This window comes from Drosophila tropicalis, unplaced genomic scaffold (genome assembly GCF_018151085.1).
Source record: "Drosophila tropicalis isolate 14030-0801.00 unplaced genomic scaffold, ASM1815108v1 contig_158, whole genome shotgun sequence".
NCBI classification, from domain to species: domain Eukaryota; kingdom Metazoa; phylum Arthropoda; class Insecta; order Diptera; family Drosophilidae; genus Drosophila; species Drosophila tropicalis.
This window is the reverse complement of record NW_027172602.1, coordinates 11278997-11303200: the sequence shown is the minus strand read 5'-3', so window position 1 is coordinate 11303200 and position 24204 is coordinate 11278997. Positions and strand designations below refer to the sequence as shown.

At 40.4% G+C, this 24204-nt stretch overlaps 4 protein-coding genes across 5 annotated transcripts in view; 1 reads left to right on the top strand and 3 right to left on the bottom strand.

Annotated features, from left to right (window-relative positions):
* LOC137571936 (chaoptin) overlaps window positions 1-24204 on the bottom strand; it is a 123614-nt gene continuing 99410 nt past the window's right edge. For both annotated transcript variants that reach the window (XM_068283701.1, XM_068283702.1), the window contains 5 exons: window positions 15467-16476; window positions 14318-14580; window positions 4254-7215; window positions 3641-4143; window positions 1-3136 (listed from right to left, as the gene is read on the bottom strand). In XM_068283701.1, coding sequence (XP_068139802.1) covers window positions 1967-3136; window positions 3641-4143; window positions 4254-7215; window positions 14318-14580; window positions 15467-16316 — 5748 coding nt within the window. In that variant the 5' untranslated portion in view covers window positions 16317-16476 and the 3' untranslated portion in view covers window positions 1-1966. The remainder of the gene's footprint in view (window positions 3137-3640; window positions 4144-4253; window positions 7216-14317; window positions 14581-15466; window positions 16477-24204) is intronic.
* Window positions 8199-9842, bottom strand: LOC137571939 (RNA-binding protein with serine-rich domain 1-B). Its single transcript, XM_068283705.1, has one exon. The coding sequence runs from the start codon at window positions 9404-9406 to the stop codon at window positions 8285-8287; it is 1122 nt and encodes a 373-aa protein (XP_068139806.1). The 5' UTR covers window positions 9407-9842; the 3' UTR covers window positions 8199-8284.
* LOC137587408 (uncharacterized) lies at window positions 10847-11477 on the bottom strand. Its single transcript, XM_068303814.1, has one exon. The coding sequence runs from the start codon at window positions 11475-11477 to the stop codon at window positions 10908-10910; it is 570 nt and encodes a 189-aa protein (XP_068159915.1). The 3' UTR covers window positions 10847-10907.
* Window positions 12323-13218, top strand: LOC137582975 (uncharacterized). Its single transcript, XM_068297815.1, has 3 exons — window positions 12323-12420; window positions 12485-12898; window positions 12983-13218. The coding sequence occupies exons 1-3, from the start codon at window positions 12393-12395 to the stop codon at window positions 13216-13218; spliced, it is 678 nt and encodes a 225-aa protein (XP_068153916.1). The 5' UTR covers window positions 12323-12392.

Genomic DNA, 24204 nt, shown 5'->3' with positions numbered 1-24204 from the left:
TTCATTCATTTTGTTTGCAATTTCTTTACAATTCTTGTATTGTGTTTCTTTATTCCTCGTTTGTTTTCTTCTGTTTTGTTTTTTGATTTTGTTTAATATTAAGTATTTACGTAGTATTCTTTAGCCGCTAACAAAAAAAATTTCCTCTCGACAAAAAAAAAACAACTTTCGTTTGACTAAATCTAAATTTTTTGTGGTTTTTGTTTGGTTTTTGTTTATAGATACAAACAGTGAGCTCAAATAATGTGCCAACACCTGCTGGAAAATGTGAAAAGTCTCCGAAAAGTATCTGCTAATAGATTAAGTTAAGAAGGTCATTAGATGGCGCCAAAATCTAAACTGTTTATTCTCAACAGGTGTGGCAATAGTGTTGACTTTATTGGCACTGTCCATATCGATATACATATGTATGTTTGTGAGTGTGTGTATTGCATGTATTTCATATATGTATGCATGTATTTATGTATTATATGGTAAGTATATACTATATGCTTGGTATGGCCTTATATGTAGAATAGTTTAGCCATTTAATATTAGCTGCAATATTTTAATGTTTGCTTTTCTTTTTGTTTGTGTGGTTTTTTTGTTTTTTTGATTCTATCTTCTGATTTATTGGCCAGCCACCATTTTTTTTGTTGTTATTTATCATATATAATTAATATTTATATTATTTGCATTTTGCCAGGGCTGGCACATTATGCTTAGGGGGTTTTTATTTTTGATTTGATTCCACATTTGTATTTACACATTGCTAGTTTTTGAAGGTTTTTGGCGTTCTTTGTGATCTTTGGTTTGTGTGTGAGTGTGTGTGTGTGTGTACTCTACACTTGAAATTGTCATAACTAAACGAACGTTGAACGACGCCTGATGATGATTATCACTAACCTAGTTTTTATTTTCATTCTTTTTGCTTTTTGCTTGTATCCAATATCCATTTCCATTCGCATTCGCATTTCATATCTGCTTCTCTCTCTTGTACATACTTCCTGTCTTTTTTTTTAGATTTTGTTGTTTTCGCTTTTGTTTTGCTATTTATTTCTATTGTAAATTAAATGCATTTGTTTTACCATTTTGGCCACATTTAAAAACATAAAAATTTTTGGTTTTTTGTCTCATTCAATTGGTAAAAAGTTTGCAATGAAATATGAGAGTTGCACAATATATATGTATGTATATACACATTCGATATACATATACATACATATATATAAATCTGTGTATATTAACTGAACTGAAGGAGACATTTGTGTGGGTCAAAAAGAGTTGTGGGGGATGAGGTATATAATGCAATTCGATTTGATTGAAAAATGGGTAAAACAAATGAATTTGCTTCTGTGATTTTCTCTTTTGTTTTTTTTTTTTTTTTTTTGTTGGCCATAAATCAAATATTATGAAATATTCGGAAATATTTTCTATGTCGCCACATTTGGTCTATTGGGCGATTTAGTGGGATTAACTGTTGGTTGGTTTAATGATTTAATCACAGGTATTTTTCGGGTCTGATGTGAGTTAATCCATTTTCAAATGCTAACTAAAGAATGAGCTTCTTGTTTTGGTGTGTGTGTGTGTGTGTGTGTGGTTTTTCAATTTGAATTCATTATATACTAGAGAGGAGATGGATTCATATATTATTTTTTTTTGGTTTTTACTTTTTGTTTTCTTACTTTGCTTTGGTTTAATTGTTTTTTTATACCAAGCATAATACTTATATATGGACACTGAATGAACACTCTAACTATAGACGATCGTCAAGAACTTACCCAGTGTTTACATTTACTTTTAGTCTTTCCATATGATATACATATTATACTATCATTCCGTGTTTCGATTTTCCAATTGATTCATTTCGAAATCAATAACTCCAACGTCTGTCAAAGTGTGTCCCATTCGATTTTCTATCTTGCTATTAGTATTAATGAGCTGAATTTAGGAATATCTACGTTTAGGTCTTGCCAAGATTTACCAACTAACAGACACTCAAATGATTTGTATTGAGTACAACACCAGCGGCCATGTAGCCAGCAATTGCTCCGTTATTCTGGCGTTGCTGCTGCTGCTGCAGTCCATGCTGATGGCCATGGCCATGTCCATGCGATGCATGGTGGTGGTGGCTGTGATGGCCATTGGTATTGGCTGGAGATGTTCCGCCTGGGCCCGGAGCCACTACAACGGCTGTGGCCTCACCATTTGGTTCTACCACAAGGCCCGCAATGCCCACTATTGGACTCCCGGCCGATGCCTTGGGCATGGCCATGGCCATGGTCAAGGGCACACCCATGCTGACGCCGCCGATGGGCGTTGTGGCTGTTGTGGTTGTGGTGCCAGTGTTAGTCCCTGTGCCCGTGCCAGTAGCTGTGCTCAAGCTGGTGCCGCTGATGTGGCCGCTGATACCGCTTGGCACACTCGACATGTTCGAGGACGAGGAAGCCGAAGCCGCTGCTGCTGCGGCAGCTGCCGCCGCCGCCGCCGAGTTGGCATTGGCCGCTGTGCGAGTCAGCTCCTCATTAGGGATGGAGAAATGGCGATACGATATATATTCAGGCGGTAGAGCCGCCTGTCGTTTGGCATTCTCGATGCGTTGCTTCTTCAATTTGACATAGCTCAGGACCGAAATCATGACAATGAAGACTATAATGCCCAGACAGCAGCCGACAATCAGACCCAAACGACGGGTTAGAATCGAATGGATGAAGCCATTGCTGGACAAGCCATTCTCGTCCGTAATCAGGCTGGGTGTTGAGTCCAGAGTTTGCACATCCGTGCAGGCCGAGATGTGAGAATTCTTGAGCACTTCGCTAAGCACACTGTCCGCCACGGGTATGCTGTTCTCCATCATCATCATGGATTCCTGTTGGTCAAGTTGCTGCTGCAGTTGATCGCCCAGGCCAGTCAAATGCTGATACGGTGAATACATTTCGGGCAATGGGGGCGAAGCCCCTGCCACCATATCGTAGAGTTGCTGTTGCTGCTCCTCCCTGGTTGTCTCGTTCGGCGAGTGCAACCTTTGCAAGGCAATGGCCAAGGGCTCTGAAAGCCAATTACCCGTACCGATGACACAGATGTGATAGCGCGTATTGGGACTCAGTTTGGTGAGCTTCGTCGAGCTGGCCGATCCATTTAGCCGCTTGCCGTGTATCTGTGGAATAAATTAAGCAAGTTTTAAGATGGTTATACTCAAAATCATCATCATCATCCCCATTGTGTCCTGTTGCTAAGCACAGTGGTTTCAGCTTTAATTTATCAAAAAATTTAAACTAAAAGATGTAATTTTTTTTGTACTTTCTATTGGTTTTTGAATACTACATCTGCTCATTTGTTGTTTGATATTGTTTAATAAATCAAAAGTTTCTATTTGAAAAAAGGGAAATAAAAAATAATTTATATAAATTTTTAATTTAGTTTTCTTTGAAACTGAAAATGCTTTCCACTGGTTTTTGCATAACTGTGCAAACTGAGCCGCGGGCTATTCAAAAAATTAAACAAAGTTTTTCCATTTTATCGTTGATCGCAAACTGCGCCCTCAGTTGGGCCCCTTCCCCCGTTATAAATGGTAAAAACAAATCCCATTGCCTATGTATAGGCGCAAAAAAGGGAAGAGGAAAAGGGGGGCGGAACTTTACGCATATTAAACAACTCTCACCTCATCTGTGGCTAGAGGCGGACGTTCTCTATCACGCTCTCTATCATCATCGCGGCCGTCCCTCATTTCATCATCCTGATCAAGATGCAGGGTCGCTTCATCTGGTTCGTCCAAAATGCCAAGATTCGAATTCGCTCCATGGCGATTGTGGTGTAGCAGCCTGTCACGGTCTGTTGGCCCTGTTGGCAGGCCATCGCCGGTGGCATGGTAAACAATTTCAAATCCACTGAGGCCCAAATGGTCGCGACTCTGCCAGGAGACGACCACCGAATATGGCTGAATATCCTGTATGGCCATTTTGGGTATTAATGGGGCATCACAAAATTGCTGCGGCTCCATGCGGCCAAACACCTTGCCGCGCAGCTCTGTTGGATGTTCGCACCTAAGGTAATTAATGCCGCCATCTGTGCCGCCGCCGGTCGACGTTGTCAGTGACCACTTGCGATGATCCCTCAGCCATTCCCAGAGCTTTTGGGCATCACAACTGCAATGCAGTGGATTTTCTGCAAAACAAAAAAAAAAAACCCACAAAAAAGGGATACATTGTGAAGAGGTGAACTAATCGAGTTAGCTTTGGTTTTCACCCCTTTTTATGGGGGGTTTTTTTGCTCACCTTCTAGTTTGAGTGTACGGAGATTTGTTTCCAACGGCCGTAGTGGCTCTAATGGCACCAGCTCAAAATAGTTTTTACGCAAATCCAACACATGAAGTTTCCTTAAAAAGCGAAACGCATCATTGGATAGAACAGTCATGCGATTACCCATTAGTTTTAACTCGACCAGGCCATGGAGATTACGGAAAGTCTTTTTGGTGATGCGATCCAATTGATTGAAACTCAAGTCGAGTATCTGCATTTGGGCCAAATCGCTGCTAAACTCCTCCAAGTCTTTCAATGTGTTATGTGAGATATTCAACAGTCGCAGCAGACGCAATCCCTGCAAACGCTCTTTGGGTAGCATTTCCATTTCATTTACACTAATATCTAGGGTCAGGAGATTGGTTAGCGACTTGAAAGCTCCCGGCGAGATGCGTGTAATGCGATTATTAACCAAATGTAAATGCTGCAGGGCCTGAAATGCCTCGAAATCCTTTGATGTCAATATCGATAGATTCGTCTGACAAATATAAAGCTCTTTCAAATACGGATAACGCTCCTCTTTGACCGTATAGATCTTATTGATGGGATTACCGGTCAAGTTAAGCCACGAGAGACGTGGTATAGAGACATCGGATAATGCCGAACTGGGTATCTGTAGGAAGCGATTACTAGACAAATCGACACGCTGTAAATTAATCGAATGGCGTAGAAAATTCGCAGGAAGCGATAATAAAAGATTTCCGCTTAAGTCCACATTGTCTAGTTGGGTTAGATTGACAGCGTTGAAACCGCTAAGCGAATTTATTTTATTCTCCTTCAATACCAATTGTCGCAAATTGAGAGTGCCGCTCAATTTAAAGAAATCAATCGAACTCAACTGATTGCGTGACAAATCCAAAGTCTCCAGAGTGCTTAGATTATAGAGAGCAATGTGTGGGAATTCACTTAGATAATTGCGGCATAAGCGCAACTCTTTAAAGACATTCAGGCCACTGAATATGTTGCGATTCATTTGCGTTAAGCGATTGTCACACAAATCGAGACGAACGAGATTTGTGTTTTTGGCAAACAACTGATCGGGTATGTGGCTCAGACTGCAATTGGCCATTGTTAGCTGTTGCAGTGAACGCAAACGATCGAACATGCCAGCCATTATGCCAGCAGTTAGACCATTATTGCCCATACCATTGCCACCCTGAACGAGCACATGACTGAAATTATTATGCGACAAATGCAGCCGACGCAGACTGGGCACATCCAATTTCTGTATATCGGCCGGATTCAATTGGTTACGTTCCAAATTGAGTTCGTTGAGATTCTGCAGGGATTTGAATGTATGCTGTTCCAATTTCCTTAACGAAGTGTTACCCAAATTTAATGAAATCACCGGCAACTCTTCGAGAAATATGTCACGGGTCAACTGGACCAGAGGATTATTCGATAGATCCAAATTCTTTAGTTGCTTCAAATTGGCAAACGCATAACCTTCAATTGCCTCTATGTAATTGTTCGATAAGCTCAACTCCTCAAGGTTTTCCAAGGCTGCAAAGTAATCGCGCCGCAACTGTTTTAAACTATTGCCGCTCAAGTCAAGAAACTTTAAAAGTTTCAAGTTACCAAATGTGTCCTTTTCGATATCACGTATACGATTATCGCTCAAGTACAATCGACCCAGCTGCGGTGTATCGACAAACATCGATCGTTCGATTTTCAGCAATTGATTATCTCGCATCCACATGATCTGAATGCGATGCTGCTGACGAAAAGTACGCTGATGTATGCGATTTAGATAGTTCGATTCCAGTTGTATGGACAAAAGTGAGGAGGTATTCTGCTCTGGGAATATATCCTCGAGCACGGTTAGTTGATTGTCCTGCAAATTGATATGCTGCATGTGGGTTAAAGTGTGAAATGCCCCCGGTTCGATATCCTCAATATTATTCTTCTGTATATGCAACTCTTGCAGGGCCGACAAAGGCTCAAAGACACCTTTGCGAACTCGTCTTATGCGATTATTGTGCAAGCGGACCTCTCGCAGCTGTTCCAATTTCCGAAACATTCCAATTTCCAAATCCTGAATCTCATTGTTGTCCAAGGACAGTGAGGATAATCGTGTGCACTTATCAAAGAGAGTCACTGGTACCAATGGAATGAAATTCGAACGCAAATACAAATGATCCAGATTGATCAGTGTACTGAATACATTCGGATCAATGTGCGCAATGGCATTTGATTCCAAGTAAATGACATCGACATTTGTTGAATTGGTAAACGCATCGGCTGGCAGCTCCAAAATATTATTCTCCGACAGAAAGACTTCCCTCAACTCGGGCAGATTCGAGAAGACGCCACTTATGCTGTGTATATGATTGTGACTCAAGTCTACCGTTTGCAATCGCTTGTTCCACTCAAACACTTTGGCCTCCAATATACTGATGCGATTATGCGACATATCCAGCGATATCAATTCCTTCAGACTCTTGAATGCTTCCGGTTGGACAATCTCAATTTGATTTGCATAGAACGACAAAGTCTTTAGTTTGGGGAAAGTGCGAAAGCAATCCTGACATATCTCACTGAATAGATTCGAACTAAGATCCAATATGATCAAGGATGGCAATTGCAATATACTAGCCGCTGCATCAATGGCCGAGGCATTGTTCGTGGCTAGTTGAATGTCGCCGAAAAAGGTTCCAATCTTATTATTCGATAATCGCAGTATACGCAAATGATCCAATTTACGTAAAGCCATCATGGGAAATGTGCGCAAGCCATTCTCTGAAACATCAATCTCCTGCAAACATTCCTCCAGTCCGGCAAATCCATTCTCCGGTATCCCTTGCAAGCGATTCCCTTTTAAATTCAATTTCGATAGACGCAGTCCATAGAAACTATAATCCTCAACGCGAATAATCTCATTGTAATCAAAGTCTAGAGCCGTTAATTTCTGCAACGAACTTAAAGCTCGCGATGGTAACTGCAAAGAGCGGATTAAAAAAGAGATTAGAAAATAATTCTTATTTCGAAACGAAATGCTTACAGGTTTGAAAATTATTCCACCTATCTACCAAGTTTTAGAAATTTCCAGAATTTCCAGACATTTCAAATTTTCAAGTTGTAATTCAAAACCAGTCTTAGTGTTCAAATAACTTAAAAAAAAAACATTGCTTTTAAAATATTTTAATAAATTTGCTTAAATTTGCAATTAAATGCATTTGCAAATGTTTCGCACACAAATTCATCTTGCAGATGAAAAAGTTTCAAAGTTCTATGAGTTAAAGAATGAATGGACCGTCTGGCGATGAAAGCTGGAAACTAAATACCCAACACTAGATAAAGTTAGTTTATGGCTTTTATTTACTCAGCTTTGGCATGTGAATGGACTAAGCCCTTCACCCATTCCCATACCCATCCCACATCTGTAGAAAATTATCGCTTCATCAGCATTATCTTTCCATGTTGCCTTTGGCAAACATCTGGTTAGCTGGTTAAATGCTATCCAACTTGGCCTGGCCCAGTCAATCAAAGTTTTGCTTTTTACTTTATCACTAAATATAAATAGCTTTATGCTTAACTAACTCAACTTGTTTATACTCGTATAAATGCAGGTATTTACAAATTATTTGTGCTATTGTTGTAATTAAATGTGGCCATTGTGCAATAGTCTTGTCCCTGGGCTATAAAACAATATACCATTCAACTTGAAAATAAGTTGAAGAGTGAAAGAGAAACAACAAGTCGTATGCATTGAAAGTGTTCCTGGCTGTGTGTGGAAAGTTTATTTGCTCACCTGTTTCCAAATAGATCGTAGATGGCAGGTGAAAGGGGACAGCAGTTGTTGTCGATTAAAGTAAACAACTATAATATTGACCTGGCTGATCAGCTGAATGAATGAATGAACATAAGTCTACGCATGCATATACTTTTGGGGACGGCAAATGATAAATAACAGCAATCATATTTCTGACGGGGCATCTTTGATTATTATTTAATTTAATGGAATATACATAATGCCAGTTGGAAATGCAGAAAAAAAAATGACTCATTTAGGAATTTGAAGGGCGACGCCTGTAATCATTGTAACGTGGTCCGGAACATGAACGGGAACGGCTTTGGGAGCCAGATGAGTGGCGTGAAGAGCTACGTCTATTCCGGCGTTCACCCGAACGTGAGCGGACAAAGCGCCGCCCGCTCGGAGTGAAGCGGCGACCCTGACGCCATGGGGCACGCAACATTTTCTCTTGGAACGGCGAGACGATAACGGTCTTGCCATCAATCTGGCCGCCGTTCATGTGCTTCAGGGCGCATTCACAATCCTGTGGAGAAGCGTACTCGACAAAGGCATAGCCACGTCCCATGCGTCCTTGATAGCGATCCATAGGAAAATCGACGTTGGTCAGCACACCAAAGTGGCCGAAAATCTCAACAATATGCTGCTTGGTCACCTGGCGTGTTAGTCCCTTGATATGCAATCTCACATTGGATGCATTCTGGCGATAGTTGTGGGAACGTTGATTGAAGCGCTTTTGTGAATAGCCGCGACTCAAGCTGCGTGTGCGACTGCGACGGGGAAAGTCCTTGGTCATCTGATGGTTATGTTTGCGTGATTTACCATCGATATTGGTGGTCTTCGTTTCTTTGGGATCGGGAGGAGTGTTCGGACCACGACGAACACAACGTGTCTTGTGGGTGGCATTAATCAGCTTTGGCTGGCTCTGTCTTTTAGTACTGATGGTGTGATCCTTGATTTTCTCTTTATCTACATCCTTCTCCTTGTCGTTGTCCATCTCTTTGTCCTTCTCCTTGTCCTTCTCTTTGTCCTTCTCTTTGTCCTTCTCTTTGTCCTTCTCTTTGTCCTTCTCTTTGTCCTTCTCTTTGTCCTTCTCTTTGTCCTTCTCTTTGTCCTTCTCTTTGTCCTTTTCCATCTCCTTTTCCTTTTCTTTCTCCTTCTCCATCTCTTTACCCTTATCTTTGCCATCCTTCTGTTTCGTTTGATTGGACTTTTGATTTGTGTTCGATTTCACCACGGAAACAGGAATGCTGCGACCAACGGGCTTTAATCCCACTGTCTGTACGGTTACCTTTCTTTTGAAGCTGCCGTTCCCCGAAAGTGCGCTTAGGTTTGCAACAGCTGCACCCTTGTTCGACGATTTGCGCTTACCTTTCATCTTTGACGAACCTTTTTCGATCCTTGGGGACAAGGAGTTTCTTCCTCGGTTTCGGCACTGGAATAAGATGATGAGTCAAAACTGGATGATTCACTCGACTCACTGGAATAGCTGCTGACATCGGTGGAGGATTCACTGCTGCTGGCTACCACCCTTTTTTTATGCTTCAACAGGGTAGTCTCCTTTTTGTGGCTGCTTTTGTATGTTGCTTGGGCCTTGGCTTTTGACAAGTTCTCCTTCTTCGTCTTCTCCGTGCGGTTTTTCTTAACTGGCGGCTCGTCCTTGCTTTTGATTTTAGGCATTTTTTTTTTTTTTTTTTTTGCTTTGTTGCTTTTAACCGAAATCGAAAACCGGAAAAAAATTCTCAATTAAAAATAAAATTTAATTATTTTAGAAATCTTTTCAACTTTTAGTTTTTTTGTTGTGCACGCTACGAAGTTAGTTTGCGAATGGATATCGAATGCTCTACTTTACATCCAACTGTATTAAATTGTGCTTTGAGGTAAAAGCAATGTCTACTTGATGGAGCACGAACAGCTCGAGAAAAAATAATGTGACCAGATGAGATTCAACTAGAATTGGCCACAAATGTAATGCCCTTTTCTCCAATATTATGAGAACTTAACAAAAATAAGCATCGTTTCCCTTTATCCATCTCTAGGGCAATGACTTTTACGGACATTGGGAATATTGGATTTGCGATAATTGCTTATTCATATGTCTTTTTGAACATTGGAAAAAGGTAGTAAGTAAAACAAACGAAGGGGGGAGAGTGAGAGAGAGGGGGAATGGGTTTAAGTATGCAGTTTTTTATAAATTAATTTAAAATATGAAATTGTCGCTCGCAATTTCAATTTTAATTGCGCAGATTTACAAAATTTCCGCTACAACTGTGACAGGATATGGACGAGAGCGGGAGCAGCTGAAGTAGGTAGAGGCAGAGGCAGAGCCAGAGCCAGTGGCAGGATACTGTTGTCGTTGGACGTAGAGAGAGAGAGGGAGAGCGCGTGAGGCTAAAGTTGGGTTTGGGGTCACCTGACCTGGACTTAAGCTTTGTATGTACGTACGTAAATACAATATTACGGCCTTTTAATTAATGTACTGACATGGAAATTTATGGCATTCGATTTTAATTTATTGAACCCAGCAAAGTCCAGGGCAGTGTCCTTGTCGCCGTTTGGCGCCTTGCTGCAACAGCAGCGCAAAAATGGAAAAAAATGAGAAAAAATGAAAAAAAGCAGAAAAACAATTTATGACCAACTCGAAGAGAAGTAGAAAAGCAGAACAAAGAAATGGCTGCCATAAAATGATATTTATTTTTATTGTTGGCACATTATGAAATATTTATAGACATTTTGAATTTCAAAGGCCAGAAAGGAGAATAAACAAAACAGAAAGGAAAAAAGAAAAGCTGAGCTAAACTGAGCTGAGATGTGGAAACCAACCAAATGGAAATGGCTTTAGGTAGAATTTGCAGCTGGGGTCTGGGGCCTGATCCTGATTAGTCCTTCTTAATAATCCTGCGGCGGCATTGACGCACACCACCGCCTTGTACATTGCCGGCGCAACGCCAATCACTGGCGCGTTGCCACTGATTCTGAGGATCACGATTGCAGTTTCTGCGCTGTGCCTCACAGCGGGTCAGGACAACGCAACCGTTATCACGGTTCCTCCAGCAGCCGGGTCTCTTCTCTGTGTCCACGCAGCGGCGGTAGCTGCAATCGCGTAGACGCTTGCCACCAGACCAGGGCGATTTGGTTGTCGGGCGACGCAATTTCGGGACACACTGTCCACTGGATCCACTGCCACCGAGAATGTTGCGGCAACGGGTGATGCAGCTCTCCCTCTGGGGCTCCAAGCCCAGATCTCGGCGCTCACAGTTCTTCTCCCTCAAACGGCAGGAACGCAATTTGGTGCAAGTGTTCGTGCGACGATCCCGTATGCAGACGACACGAGTGCTGCCCAAATCCTTGATGTTGCAGCGACCCAGGCAGGGACGCCTATCGCCGCTAGCCTCAATGGCCACAGCCACCAAAACAACAAGGAGCAGGCAAATGCTAAGTTTTGACATATTTGCAGTAAATTGCAGTTGCCGATCTCTTGGGGAATTATAGAGAGTTGTTCAATCGTAAGAAGCTGATGAGCCGATGTCTTCACATTATCATAAACTGGACTATTTATAATACGATTTTCGATCCTCCAATCGACTTTGTTTTGTATCTGGAAAAAACATATGTTTTCTGCCATCCATTCATGTCAAACCATTATTGTAGGGAACAACAGAATATTCTAGCCACTATGAAGTATTATTTATCTATATATAGCAAACAATCAGAGTTTAACAAAAACGACAAGCATGAAAAACATAAAAAAACACACCCAAAATATATGGATTGAATTCTATAATAAATCTCTGAAGATTTAACTCGAATGATATAACTCAAGATAGATACTAAAAGTCTTCTCGAATGTTTTCTATTTAAAGAAATGTTTCTTCTAAAAGCTACTGAGAAATTTGACTTCTTTTTTGCTTTAAAATGTTTTAACGTCAAGATGATGTCACTTTTGGTATTAATCGATTCCCTTGCCTTTTGAAAGTAGTTTTCATTGGTTTTACATTTCAAGTTAACAACATTATAATTAAAAACATCTACTTGTTCTACCTATTTTGCTTCCTTTACTATAAAACTTCTGGTTGAATTTCGAACATATGGAAAATTCACGTTTTGAAAACAAAAGTTCAATATCTCTGCAGAAGTAAAACAATAGTATTGTTCATAATAATAATATCCACGTGGAGTGTCTTGTGGATAAACATGAATTCATAATTGCATTTGCATTGTTTTGCACTTTTTGAAAAGTCAGCAGAAGCAGCAGTAGCAACAGTTGATGACTATATAAAACGTTGGGAGTTCTGTGAAAATTATAGCACAACGCAGCAATCAATCAACTAAGTAACCAACCGTCCAAGCAACTAAGCAATATCATGAACACCCAATTGACTTTAGTCTTTGGTAAGTCCTCAAGATTATAAAGAGTGTGATGGTAATGAAATTTAACATCTTTCCGGCTCAACAGGACTCGTCCTTATGTCCCTCATCATGGTCAATGCGACCACTAGACCATCTACCAGTCTACCGCGCTGCGTCTTGCCTAGTGTGTGTATTCGGGGCAGTCCTCGTGTCTGTGGACGTAATCCTCAAGGCCAGTGCCAACGTTACAATAACATTTGCGAGCTCCTGGAGTCAAATCGTCAACGCATCAATGTCGGAGTTGTCCATGTCCGGGATAGCGAGTGCCGTACAGTGCGCGGTGTGGGCGGTACTCACAGGCGTCCATGCTACCGGCCATGCCCGGCTCGTCCAGTGGTCTGCAAACAAACTCCTGCCAGCCAGCATATCTGTGTGAGAACCCGCAATAATCGCGAATGCAAGGTGTTGGCCAACAGATGCCAATTGCGCAATCAAAACTGCCACGCCAGGCCACGCAACAGTAAGTATTATCGGTTTGACTTTCATCAAAAGGATGTGCCTTGAAAACGACAAATAATTCGGATCTTTCGTTTCTCTTTTGTAGACTGGTTGCGCACTGATAGACGTCGCTGTGGCAAATTGACCTTGGGTGATAAGCCACAGGCTTGCTTAAATATTCCTATTGTTACGCCGACTGTAGAGCCACGAACTCCAAGCCGCGCATCTCCAGTAACTCCAACTCGTACACCCACAGTAACTCCAACTCGTGCACCACCAGTAACTCCAGTAACTCGTACACCAACAGTAACAGTAAGTCGTCCCCCAACTGTCACTGCCTAAGTGGAGTATTCCAATGAATATGTAGATAATTTAACACAAAACTGTAAATCAAATTTTAATAATAAAAAAAATCTACATACAAAGAAACTTTTGCATAATTTTCAAATTGAAATCCAAAATATTGATTATATTCAAAAAACCTCAAATCAAATGCATAAAAAGGTCAAGCCTAAGAGTATGCAGTAATTTTTACACAGAATCTACTTTGCACACGGCAAAAAGGTTTGAAACAAGCATCCTAGTGGTTTCCTTATCTATTTGGCTAATAATTTCTAACGTATAGTGCAAAAATGTTTGGCAAAAATTGAAATCAATTTTCAAACGTAAAGTCGCTTTAAGCGTAGCACCTATTACCTTTTGTTAGTGATTTCATTTTTTTTTTTAATTTTTTCAATTTGAAATGAAACTTTGATTTGTTTATGATATGGGTACCTTTTTTCAGTTTGGGATTGGTGTGTGAGTGTGTTTTTTATTTGGGTCTTCTGTTCATTCAACATTTGAAAACATTCTGCTTCTAATACGCTTCCCCCAGCAACTTCCCCCGTCACAACGTTCGTTGTCAGGCAAAACAGGCAAAATTTCCGGCTGGACGCTTTTTTTTTTTGTTTGTTGTACGTTCGTTTGGTCTGCGGACTGCGCTCTCGGGCGTGCTCGACGCCTGCGAAATTATTTTATTGAACGCAATTGTTTTTGGCTTTGGCTCGTTTGTTATTTCGCGGCGGCAAATTACTTTTTATGGCTGCCGGCGGCGCCGTTTGGCGTTTTGCGATGCGGCGGCTGTTTCGCCCGAAAATTTAATGGCTTAGAAAGCCATTTGCATTTTTTCGGTTGCCCAACTTTGTTTAACATTATATTGCGAGCTGTTGCCGTATGCTGGCATCCTGGCATCCTGTCGACAGGCTAATTAGCTGCACCACCATTAACCCCACCAGTAAACTCCCAACAACAAGCGATTTCAGTAGGCGCTTTGGCCGCTCTCAGCTGTTTAATGCAATTTGTCAATTCTTTTTTTTTTATTTCCCTGTGGCAATTATTTCAATTTAATGGTCATGCCTAAAAGTAGGCAGCACAACTCACTGGACTGTGGTAATACACTCACCTGCGACAATTTCCCATTCACAATGCTCAACGATTCAAGTGTTGAACGAACATTCTTCAAGCTATTATCCTTGAGAGCCTCCAGATGGGAATGAGAGAATTGCAAGTGCCTAATATGAACGCCCGGCTGAAAAACATCCTGCGAAAGTGACGTCACAGAGCGATCAAAATCATATATGGAAAGTGAATGAATTGGTGCCGAAATCCGTTCCAGAGTAGAGCGCAACGACAGAGCTGTTGTTCCTGGACACTCCAGAAAGAGTCCTAAGAGATTAGAGAGAAATATATAAGTATATATGTATGTTCATATAATGATTATGTGTGTGTAAAGCAATTCATTCTTCTTGTCTATTAGTTAATATCGCTTCAGTTGCTCAATATGTTGTTATCAGTCTGCACAAGCAGAATGAAGCCAACCATTGTATGGTCGATATCAACAACATGTCGTTTGACACACTCAAACCACCCACCTAACCATAAGCCTTCCACACACATAGCACGTAAATGGACCAACAAATAGGAGACAGAGAACTGAGAAAGGAAAGAAAGGACAATAACACGGCATTATGGGTTAGAAAATTTGCATGCATTTATTTTGCGAAATGTGAGCAGACGTACGATTACGATAATAACAATGATGTTGTCCAGAAATTACAGTTGGGCCCAACGGCTATAGTGCATGTGAGAGGAATAATGAATGAGCAATGTTTTCTGTATAGAGCAGAGCCCTTGAATATAAATTAAATCGAAAATAACTAAATACAACTATTCTTAACTCGATGGGCAAATACAAATATTCATTTCAAGTAAAGTCATTTAAATCAAATTCATTGTGTTAGCTAAAAACTTATGAGAGTGATTAAGTGAAATTCTCTGCTGGCAAATGCAATTCGAACCACTGTTCCTAAGTTGACTATTTAGTTCAGCTTTCTCACTGTGTCAAAGTAAACAAATTTTCTTGGCACATAAGTGCATCATGCGGCTTGGACTGGGGTTTGGCCATCTTCATGGTCATCATCAACACCTCCTGCTCTGTCCTTGCATCTATCCTAAGGTACTACTACTATGATTTGTTATTGTGCCTGGGTGCAATAAACTTGACACTGCCTTTATGCGTCTTAATTAGTTCGTTCGACCATTTTGCACTTACCATCCTCAAATTTGTAGCATGGACAGGCAGAGCTATCATCAAAGCTGGGGCACTCGATGCCACCATTGGCTGGTCCTCCTCCCCCACCGCCTACCGATGTAGCTCTGTTTGAGATGATGTTGCTGCTGCCGGCATTGTTGCTGTTACTTTTGCTGCTGCTGCTACTGCCACTGAGGCCAGAACGACCAGATTCACCATATAGCAAGGACTCGCGCGCATTGCCTTTGGTATTCGAGATATGACTAGGATTGAGACTGAGTCCTAGACCCATACCCATGCCCATGCCCATGCCCAAGCTGTTGTATCCCTCGTTCAGCGGTGAGCGTGCAATTCTGACTGAAGGTGTCGTTGGTGATGCTGTTGCTGCTGCTGCTGCTGTGGTCAGCAGTAGCATTAGCCACAGGACATGATTTTCGAATCGCATTCCGACTTCAACTTTGGCAACATTATTGCAATTTCGTCGATGTTGTTCTTGGTCTCGTCGAAATTCGTGTTTGTGTTCTATTTCCTGTTCTTCTGCTACTGCTCCTTGCCATTTCCATTTCTCTAGATCCATTTGGTATCCTTGTTGTTGTTGTTGTTGTTGTTGTTGTTGTTTCTGCTGCTGCTGACTCTGATTGTCCCTCTGCAGCTGCATGTTTTGACGTTTGCCTTGTTGTTTTTGTACACTCCCCGATATCTCCGTCTTCACCTGCGTGTCCTGCTTCTCCTGTTGACACTTGTTAGTGCCGATTCTGCTTCTGATTCTCTTGTTCTTGTTGCTACTGTCGTCGTTTGTTGACTTCGTGCATTTCACTAATAAGTTTGTGAACGCTGCAGCAGTTCCATTTGAATCGCTGTCTTTGCACATTTTCTTTAGTTTTATCTGCTTTTTGTTTTATTTGCTTTGGTTTTTCTCTTTCCTCGTTTTATCGTCGATTTGGCGTTTCCTTGTCTATTTGCGAATGTAGCCTTTAATCAGTGGCTGCTCCTGCTGCATTGTCGCAACTAGCTGAATATGCCAAATAGTGCTGCAAAAAAAGGAGATGAGAAGAAAAACTATTATTAAATGATATAAAAATCGAAACTGAAATCGATCCACAAGAGATTCGAGGCAAATCATTTCCAGTAGCAACTTGAATTTATATTTTCTAAGGCCTCTACCCTCCTCTCTCTTATGGTTTCTAATTCAATTCCTTCTCTTGGCCCAGAAGACTATGCCGGAAATGTGAAATAATTAATAATTCTCCTTTCTGTCGTTCTTTTAGTTTTCTTTTCTTTTCGTTTTTCGTTCGGCTGGCAAAGAAGAAATATTTCCGGTTAAGACGACAGCCGGCAACCTTCTTCTTCTCAGCCACGCGTCTCCGGCTTTTCCTTTTGGCCATAATTTTAATGGCATTTAATGGCCCAAGAATTGAATACGGCCAAAAGAAACAGCATTAATTAGAAAACGAGCAGCAAGAGAACAAGGTTAAGTAATAAAATAATAATATTAATAATAAAGCATGGCCAACGTGACTCCTTAGCGAGAAAACCACCAAGCCACACCCACCACCCCCTCATCCTCTCGCCATTCAACTTCCATTGTCGTGTCTAACGCTAAACGAAAGCGAAAAAAACGCACAAAAATGTGTTCTGGTCTTGCCAGTAAATTAGGCGCTGATCTGACAAAAACTGAAAATATCCACAAAAATTCACGCACTTGACACAAATTCCCGGACATTAAAATGGGAAAAAGCCAAAGGAAGAAACCCAAAACGATGTCCAAGGCATGCAACATGCCAAAAAAAAATTCATTATAATTTATTGAATTTGTAGAGTGATGGAAAAAGAGGCAGAGAGAGGGAAAGAAATAAAGGAAATGCCATGCAAAGGAAGTTGGAGCGAATGGCGAAAAATTTACACTGAAAACAAGGCAAGTCTAAAATGGGTTATTCTTTTCACTTGAAAGTGACGAGTACCGCAAACTACTTCATGTTTCAGCGAATGCATAACTAGAGTCAACTAAGCCAAATAAGTAGCGAGTAACGATAGCTACTAGAGACAATTGAACTCGTTAAAATATTTAAAAGAAACTAAACGACTCTCTTAATTAAATTAAACTTACTGTATGTCGATATGTAGCGAGTAAGAGAACTCGCTCAGAGGAGCGAGTAAAGAGAGGAGTCCAAAGAACACTAGCTGGCTACATTTATAGTGCGGAAAGAACCTTTTAGGCCAGGTGTCAGTTGCAGTAGTGGTGGAAAAACGTTTGGTCCCTGCCACGTGACACTAACCCATTTTTTGTGTGGGGGTGGCAGGTGGACAGGCCGTGATGAAGATACATTTATTCCATTTAGAAGGCCCAAATAAATTTTCCAACTCAATTCCCAAATGGTCGGAATTATGACCATCTTTTTTTTTTTTTTTGCTTCTCTATCTGTCATCCCTTGCCTGTCGTTTGTAATTTTCAATATTAATTTTTATTATTTACTGTGTGTTGTGTGTATGCGTGTGTGTGTTTGTTTGTTGGTTTCTTTTTATTATCAATTAGTGGCCATGACAACTGGCAACAATTTTGCCGTTAGTTTGATGCCAGTTGCCTTTGTTTGCTGTCGTCTTCATGTTTAACTGGCTGAGCGGCAAAAATTGGCCCATTGCCATTGCCATTGGTCAGTTGGTTGTCCATTTTGGTGGCCATTTGGTTAACAAGTCAGTATGTGCATATACATTAAATTATTAATTAAGTAACAAATTGAAAATTAAGTGAAAACAACATAAATATTCAAATGAAATCAATTTCAGAATTGGCTTTACGGATTTACTCCGATTTTTTCAACCGTAAACATTTATTTCCCCCATGCAAATGTGTATCACTCGTGTCCAACGACAAAGCTCAGTTGAATGCATCGCTGCACCGTTGCATCGAGTGATAACTAAATGCAAGAATATTCACAATATTCATATTCATACACACAAATACATATGTACATATGTATCTATATACATGTATACCTATGCACTATGTAGCAGCATACAAAATACATATAACTCTATGGAAATCAGTTGGACAATAGCCTCAAAAGGGAACACATTCAAAATGAATGACCCCGAGGACGAAAGCAAAGTGTCCAATGATGATTTCCTTGTATGTGTGTGTGTGTGTGAGTGTGAGTGTGTGTGTGTACCAGTGTTTCGTTACAATTAAGCAAAAATAAGAGCATTATCTCAGGCATTTGACCAACAATCACCTTAATGTTAACAAACGATTTCCTAACGATACGAATGGTTAGACATGTTCCAAATTCAAATTTCAATTGGCAACTCTTTTGTTATTAAATTTAACAAAATTGACAATTAATCAATTAAAAGATTTTTTCTTGCTGCAGTAATTTGAATGAATTTCGCACAATTTCTTTTGCAGTAAATGCATTTACTATATTTATTTAGATGTTGGTCAACAAATTGAGATAATATTAGAAGTTGTCTTATGCTATAGAATATTTTATAATTAAAATGTTTTGCTTTTAACAGTTTGAAACTTGGTCGTAAACAAAGTGTTTTCATTTAAAAGAGAATTTTGAGAGTAAAAAAAACATTTTGTTATCTGTAGTTAACTGCATAAATAGCCATTTAATTCATTTCTGAAATATAAAAAGGTTTTTCTTCAACTACGAAAAGATTGAAAGAGATAGCCCTAAATGCATTTAACTCCGATTCCTTTGTAAAAGAAAAAGGACTCTAAGTCTATTAGTCACCTTAGTTTCATGTTAAATTAAGCGAAAATGTCATCTAGATGATGATTATGCGTAGACTCCACAAAGAATTTATGCACGGGAGAGAAAAAAAATCTCTCATATGACATTAACGTTGACAAAAGTCAAGAGGAAACGAAGGACAACACAAGAACATCGGCAACAACAACAACAACAACAGGAACAACTTTGTTTATAACAGTTGAACACCGCATCATTCACATAAATATACACACACACACACACACACACAAGAGGAAGAGAGCACACACTCATATAGACACAGTAACCAAGATGCACCTGTGTTTGTCTTTCGCCGACAAAACCCTGCTTCTCCTCCTCCCCCCTTGTTGGCAAGAAGCAACCAACAAACGAACTACTACCTACTCCATACTATTCTTGGATCTTTGCTGCTATTTCATTTTAATGACTCACGTGACTTTTACGTTCTCGCTGGAGCCCTGCCGCAAACAACAATAATAATAACAACAACAACAACAACACCAACATAATCCATGGTAGTTGAAGCAAAAGCAACAACAACAAAAGTATAATCATAATAATAAAAGTTATACACATAACATGCTATTACATAACACAGACAGAAAGAGACTCTCTCTCTCTCTTTCTTTACACAGACTCCGACTCCAACTTGAACTCCAACTCTGATTCTGACTGGGCCACGCCCATCAAAGCGCGATTTCCCAAGCACAAAAGCCCCTGAGTCAGAGTCAGAGTCAAAGCCAAATCCAACTAAAGAAGGATGACGACGACGACGACGACGAGGAGGAGTAGGAATAGACGATAGGAGAAGATGAGAGGCGAAACATGATGTAGAAGAAGACAACATGATATGGGTTTTTACTTAATTTAAACAACGCACACGAGTATTCTACCCATTTGCCCGACCCCTCAATCCAGTTCCTTTTTCACTGAATATGCATGGCAACAGGATGCCAAAGATGACACCGAAACCCACATTGAAGGCTAGCAGCAAGGATAAGAGCTAAGTCAAAGTTTCCATTATCTAGTCAGTGTAAAAAGTAATAAGCTGATGTCTACAGATAAGGAAAATCTCATTGTATATTGTATATTTTCAAAAGCGCCTCGAATTGACCCATTAATGGGTCCAGGAAAAACCAATATACCAATTTCCCCAATACGCGGACCATTTTCATACAGATTTGTAAGATTTCGATACTTTCTGTCTCTTCACCACTTCCGATCCTGGAAATAAACTCAGAACTGAGATAAGTCTTATGAAATTTTCCATTACATCAAATTTCTGGCCACAGATTTTGCATTTTTGAACATTTGTGATCGATCGTTCGATCTTTTGCGATTGCGGAAATGTTTCACATTTTGATACTTGACATTGGTTTTTCCATTCGGCTCCATTTTCCGGCCTAATGTTTAGGATTTGTTGGTTGTTGGTTGTTTTGTTTTGCGGGGTGGTGGTGCAAAATATCCACAAGGCATCAAAGTGACAGACAGCCCATTCATCAAATGGGACCAGATCTGGTGCCTGATGACTAGTGACTGGTGCCGGGTGCCTAACTGATGCCTGGTGGTTGGGCCTATGTTTTCGGTTCAAAGTTAAATGTGTGAATGGCAAATGGCTTCAATGGATGGGGGAGATTGTGGGCCTCAGAGAAGGGCATGTAATTGGCCCTCTTTCTCCTCCCCCTTTCCCCCATTCTACCTACTAACTGTGTGACAGCAAACATTAACGCCTGCTGCGGGATCCGATGGAATGGGATGCGAATACGAATGCGGGAGGAGTTTGGGTATTATATGTATGTATGTTTGGAATGTAGAAAACGAACGTCAAATGAAGTTCCAATTGGTTAGGGGAAAGACATTGGAGGCTGAATGTGAAAAATATCATCAGAATTGGGATTGAAAATGGGCTGTGAGTGTGTGTGTGAGCGTGATTGACAGGCAAATAGCGGAGGAGGAGAATTTATTTCTGGCGGGGGGGGGGAATTGAGGAGGAAAGAGATGCCAGCTGCTGTTAAGACAAACAATCTGGGCGGTTTTTGTGGTTTTTAAGCGAAAACGAAAAATGTCAATTTGACAGCAAACAACGCGAAGCATCGAACAGGAAAATGGAAAAGGCAAAGCTGCGGCTGTCCTCTCCATTACCCTATATTACTTTTAGACACCTTCGGTAACCACCACCACCACCACCCATTATCAACCACCCCTAACCCCCCTCTTCAAATCCTTTCGCTATTCTGTTTTTGTCATTGTAAGTAGATTGTCGTGTTAAACTGAAACATTGCGGTTAGTCTTTTTCAATTTTCTCTAACTGCAGTTCGAGTTGAGTTTTCTGTTGAATATCAAACGATACGAAAAAAAAAAAAAACAAATGCTTCATCTGCTTTTTGCTGACCATAACTAGAGACTAACCGCTCCCAGATACAGTTCAGTTCAAAATAGAATCAAAGCGGAAAAGCCCATAAAAAATAAACCCAACACACAGCACGAAGAAGAGAAAACATAAGAAGCAAGACAACGAAGAATTTGACACTCTTTCTCTGATGATTCGAAACAGTTTTCTCTCTCTCAGGGTTGCGCGAACTTATCTTAGGCTTGGAAATTGGAAAGTCATAAGGAAACCATAGCAACAATGTGGATGGACTTTTCATTTTGTTGGCATAATGGGACATGGGCGAATTACATGCACATACTAAATAGCCAACCAGTTGTTGGCTCGTATGAGAAGACAAAAAGGCAAAAAGGAGGAGAAGGCCCCCTGACTAGGCGGAAGCATCGTGGCTTACAGTGGCAACAACTATAACAAACACCTTTTAAAGTCCGGCCCAGAAAAGGAAGCAGTAAAAGCAGCAATTTAAAGACGATTAGAATTGATTATAATTAGTTTACAACAAAAACAACAACAAGCAGCGACAGCAGCAGACTTTTCTCTTTATCTCCTTCCTCCTTCTCCAGCCATGGTTCAACATCTGCCTCCTGCCTACCACCACCTCCTTCTGCTGCTACTCATGTGACTCCCCATTCTGTAAATATGTAGTATATGTTGGTAGGAGAATGAAGTTATTTTTACTTAAACTGACATTTATATGATGGAAATTATTATTATTATGACAGTCCATTGATTGGGTAGGAAGTAAGTGGGAAAGAAAGGAAGGAAGAAAGGCTCGCAGGCAAAGTAGGAAGAGTAAACGTGAGCAAGGGAGTAAGCCAATCCAGTCCAGGGCAAAAGGTCAATGTTATGTTCCTTATTTTTCGTTTTCTTTTTTACGACAACACAAAAAGGTCAAAAAGTCAGAACAATGTAATTTGATTTTTCGCCGAAATTTCTATACTCTATTTAGCAATTTTACACCCATATTATAAATATAATAGATTTCCCTTTTTATGTGTGACTTGAAATTTTTGTGACAAATTAACTTAGGCTATATAAAATATCAAAACGATATTTAATTGAATAAGGGCGAAAGCAGAGCAGTGACCAGAGCAGGGCGAAAGTCCAGAAAATTCCAATTTAAAATATTTGATTGACATGCCTTTCCTCAAGACATTCCTTTAGCGGGTAACGGGCAAGGGGCAACGGGCGGGTCCTCACTTGACAATCCCTTAACGATCCCGAACTATATATACAGACATACATATGTATGTATGTATATGCAGGCCTGGCATTTGAACAAGACAATGAGATGATAAATATGAAAAATGTGTTGACTTGTTAATGGAAAAGCAATGTACTCGCTCCTACTTCTTTTTGTTTTGTGTTTTTTTCCAGGAAGGTCAGATCAATTGATATCCAGCATCATAGCAACACAAACACACATAACATAAAAACTAAACTGCAATGTCAACACACACACACACACACAAACTCGTAGTGGTAGTAGTAGGTAAAGTCCAAGTTGAAGTTTTTTTGATGACTCATGGCCAAGTTCAAATGTCATGACGACAAACCCGACAATGCGGCGACGTCTCTGTCTTTTGCCCCCTTTTTTTTAGTTACCAAATTCCACTAGACTCTCAAGACTGGACCATGAAGGGCTCTCTCCCTTCTGTGGATATGAACCAAATTTGACAGGGGACAACAGCATGAAAATGCCTTCAGATGTAAAACTAGTTGAATATGATCGTTGGTAAGAGAATATGAAATTTCTTTTCCTCACTATCTTCCGTTTTCCTGTCGTTTTTTCTTTCACTTGGCTTTAAATGGTTTTTTTTTTCCCCTTTTATTTCCTTTCTGTTTTGTTATTTTTGTTTGTCGATGTTTTTTCTTTCTTTTTGTGTGTTGAAGAAAACTTTGCAAATTGCTGTCCACTTTTCATGTTGGGAACCAACCAAAAAAAAAAAACACAAATTCCTTGTGCCTATCGTTGTCAGCTTTACTTGTCATACCCTCTAACTAGAGTGATAGAAAACGGGTATATTTGTTATTCTGTTTATGATGTTTGTCTTCATACATTTGGCACTTAGGTGAGGTCATACTGCAGAGTATTTGTCAGTCGTTGCTTTGGCCTTAATATTGTAAGCTTTTTTTTCTGATGTTTTCTTTTGCCATTTGCCTTTTTTCGGCTTTCTTCTCATTTTTTTGTTGTGGTTCTCTTCTGTTCAGTTCGATTTGATAGGCCCGAAGCGAATGAATCCTAAAAATGTTTGACTGCTCCACACCACACCCAACATGGCTCCAACTCTGCTCCCTGTGTTCCATCACTCACTCGATGGGTGGGGTGACGGTGGTGTGGGGGGAAGATATCCGAGCCCTGGCCCGGCGTGTTGATATGTTTATCATTGTTATTATTTATGTTTAGATTTGAATGTCAATGTCGAATGGCATCGACATCGACACGAACATTCGTTTTTGGGAACTTTGTTTCTGATGAGGGAACGGCTATGGTGGCGCACTTTGAACTTTCTTGGCATTAAGTTGTCAATTTGCGTTTTGACTTTACCCGAAATGTACACACACACAGTCACACACATACACCCATGCCAAGATACATAAATCGTAAAGAGTCAAGCGCCAGCTATGGCTTA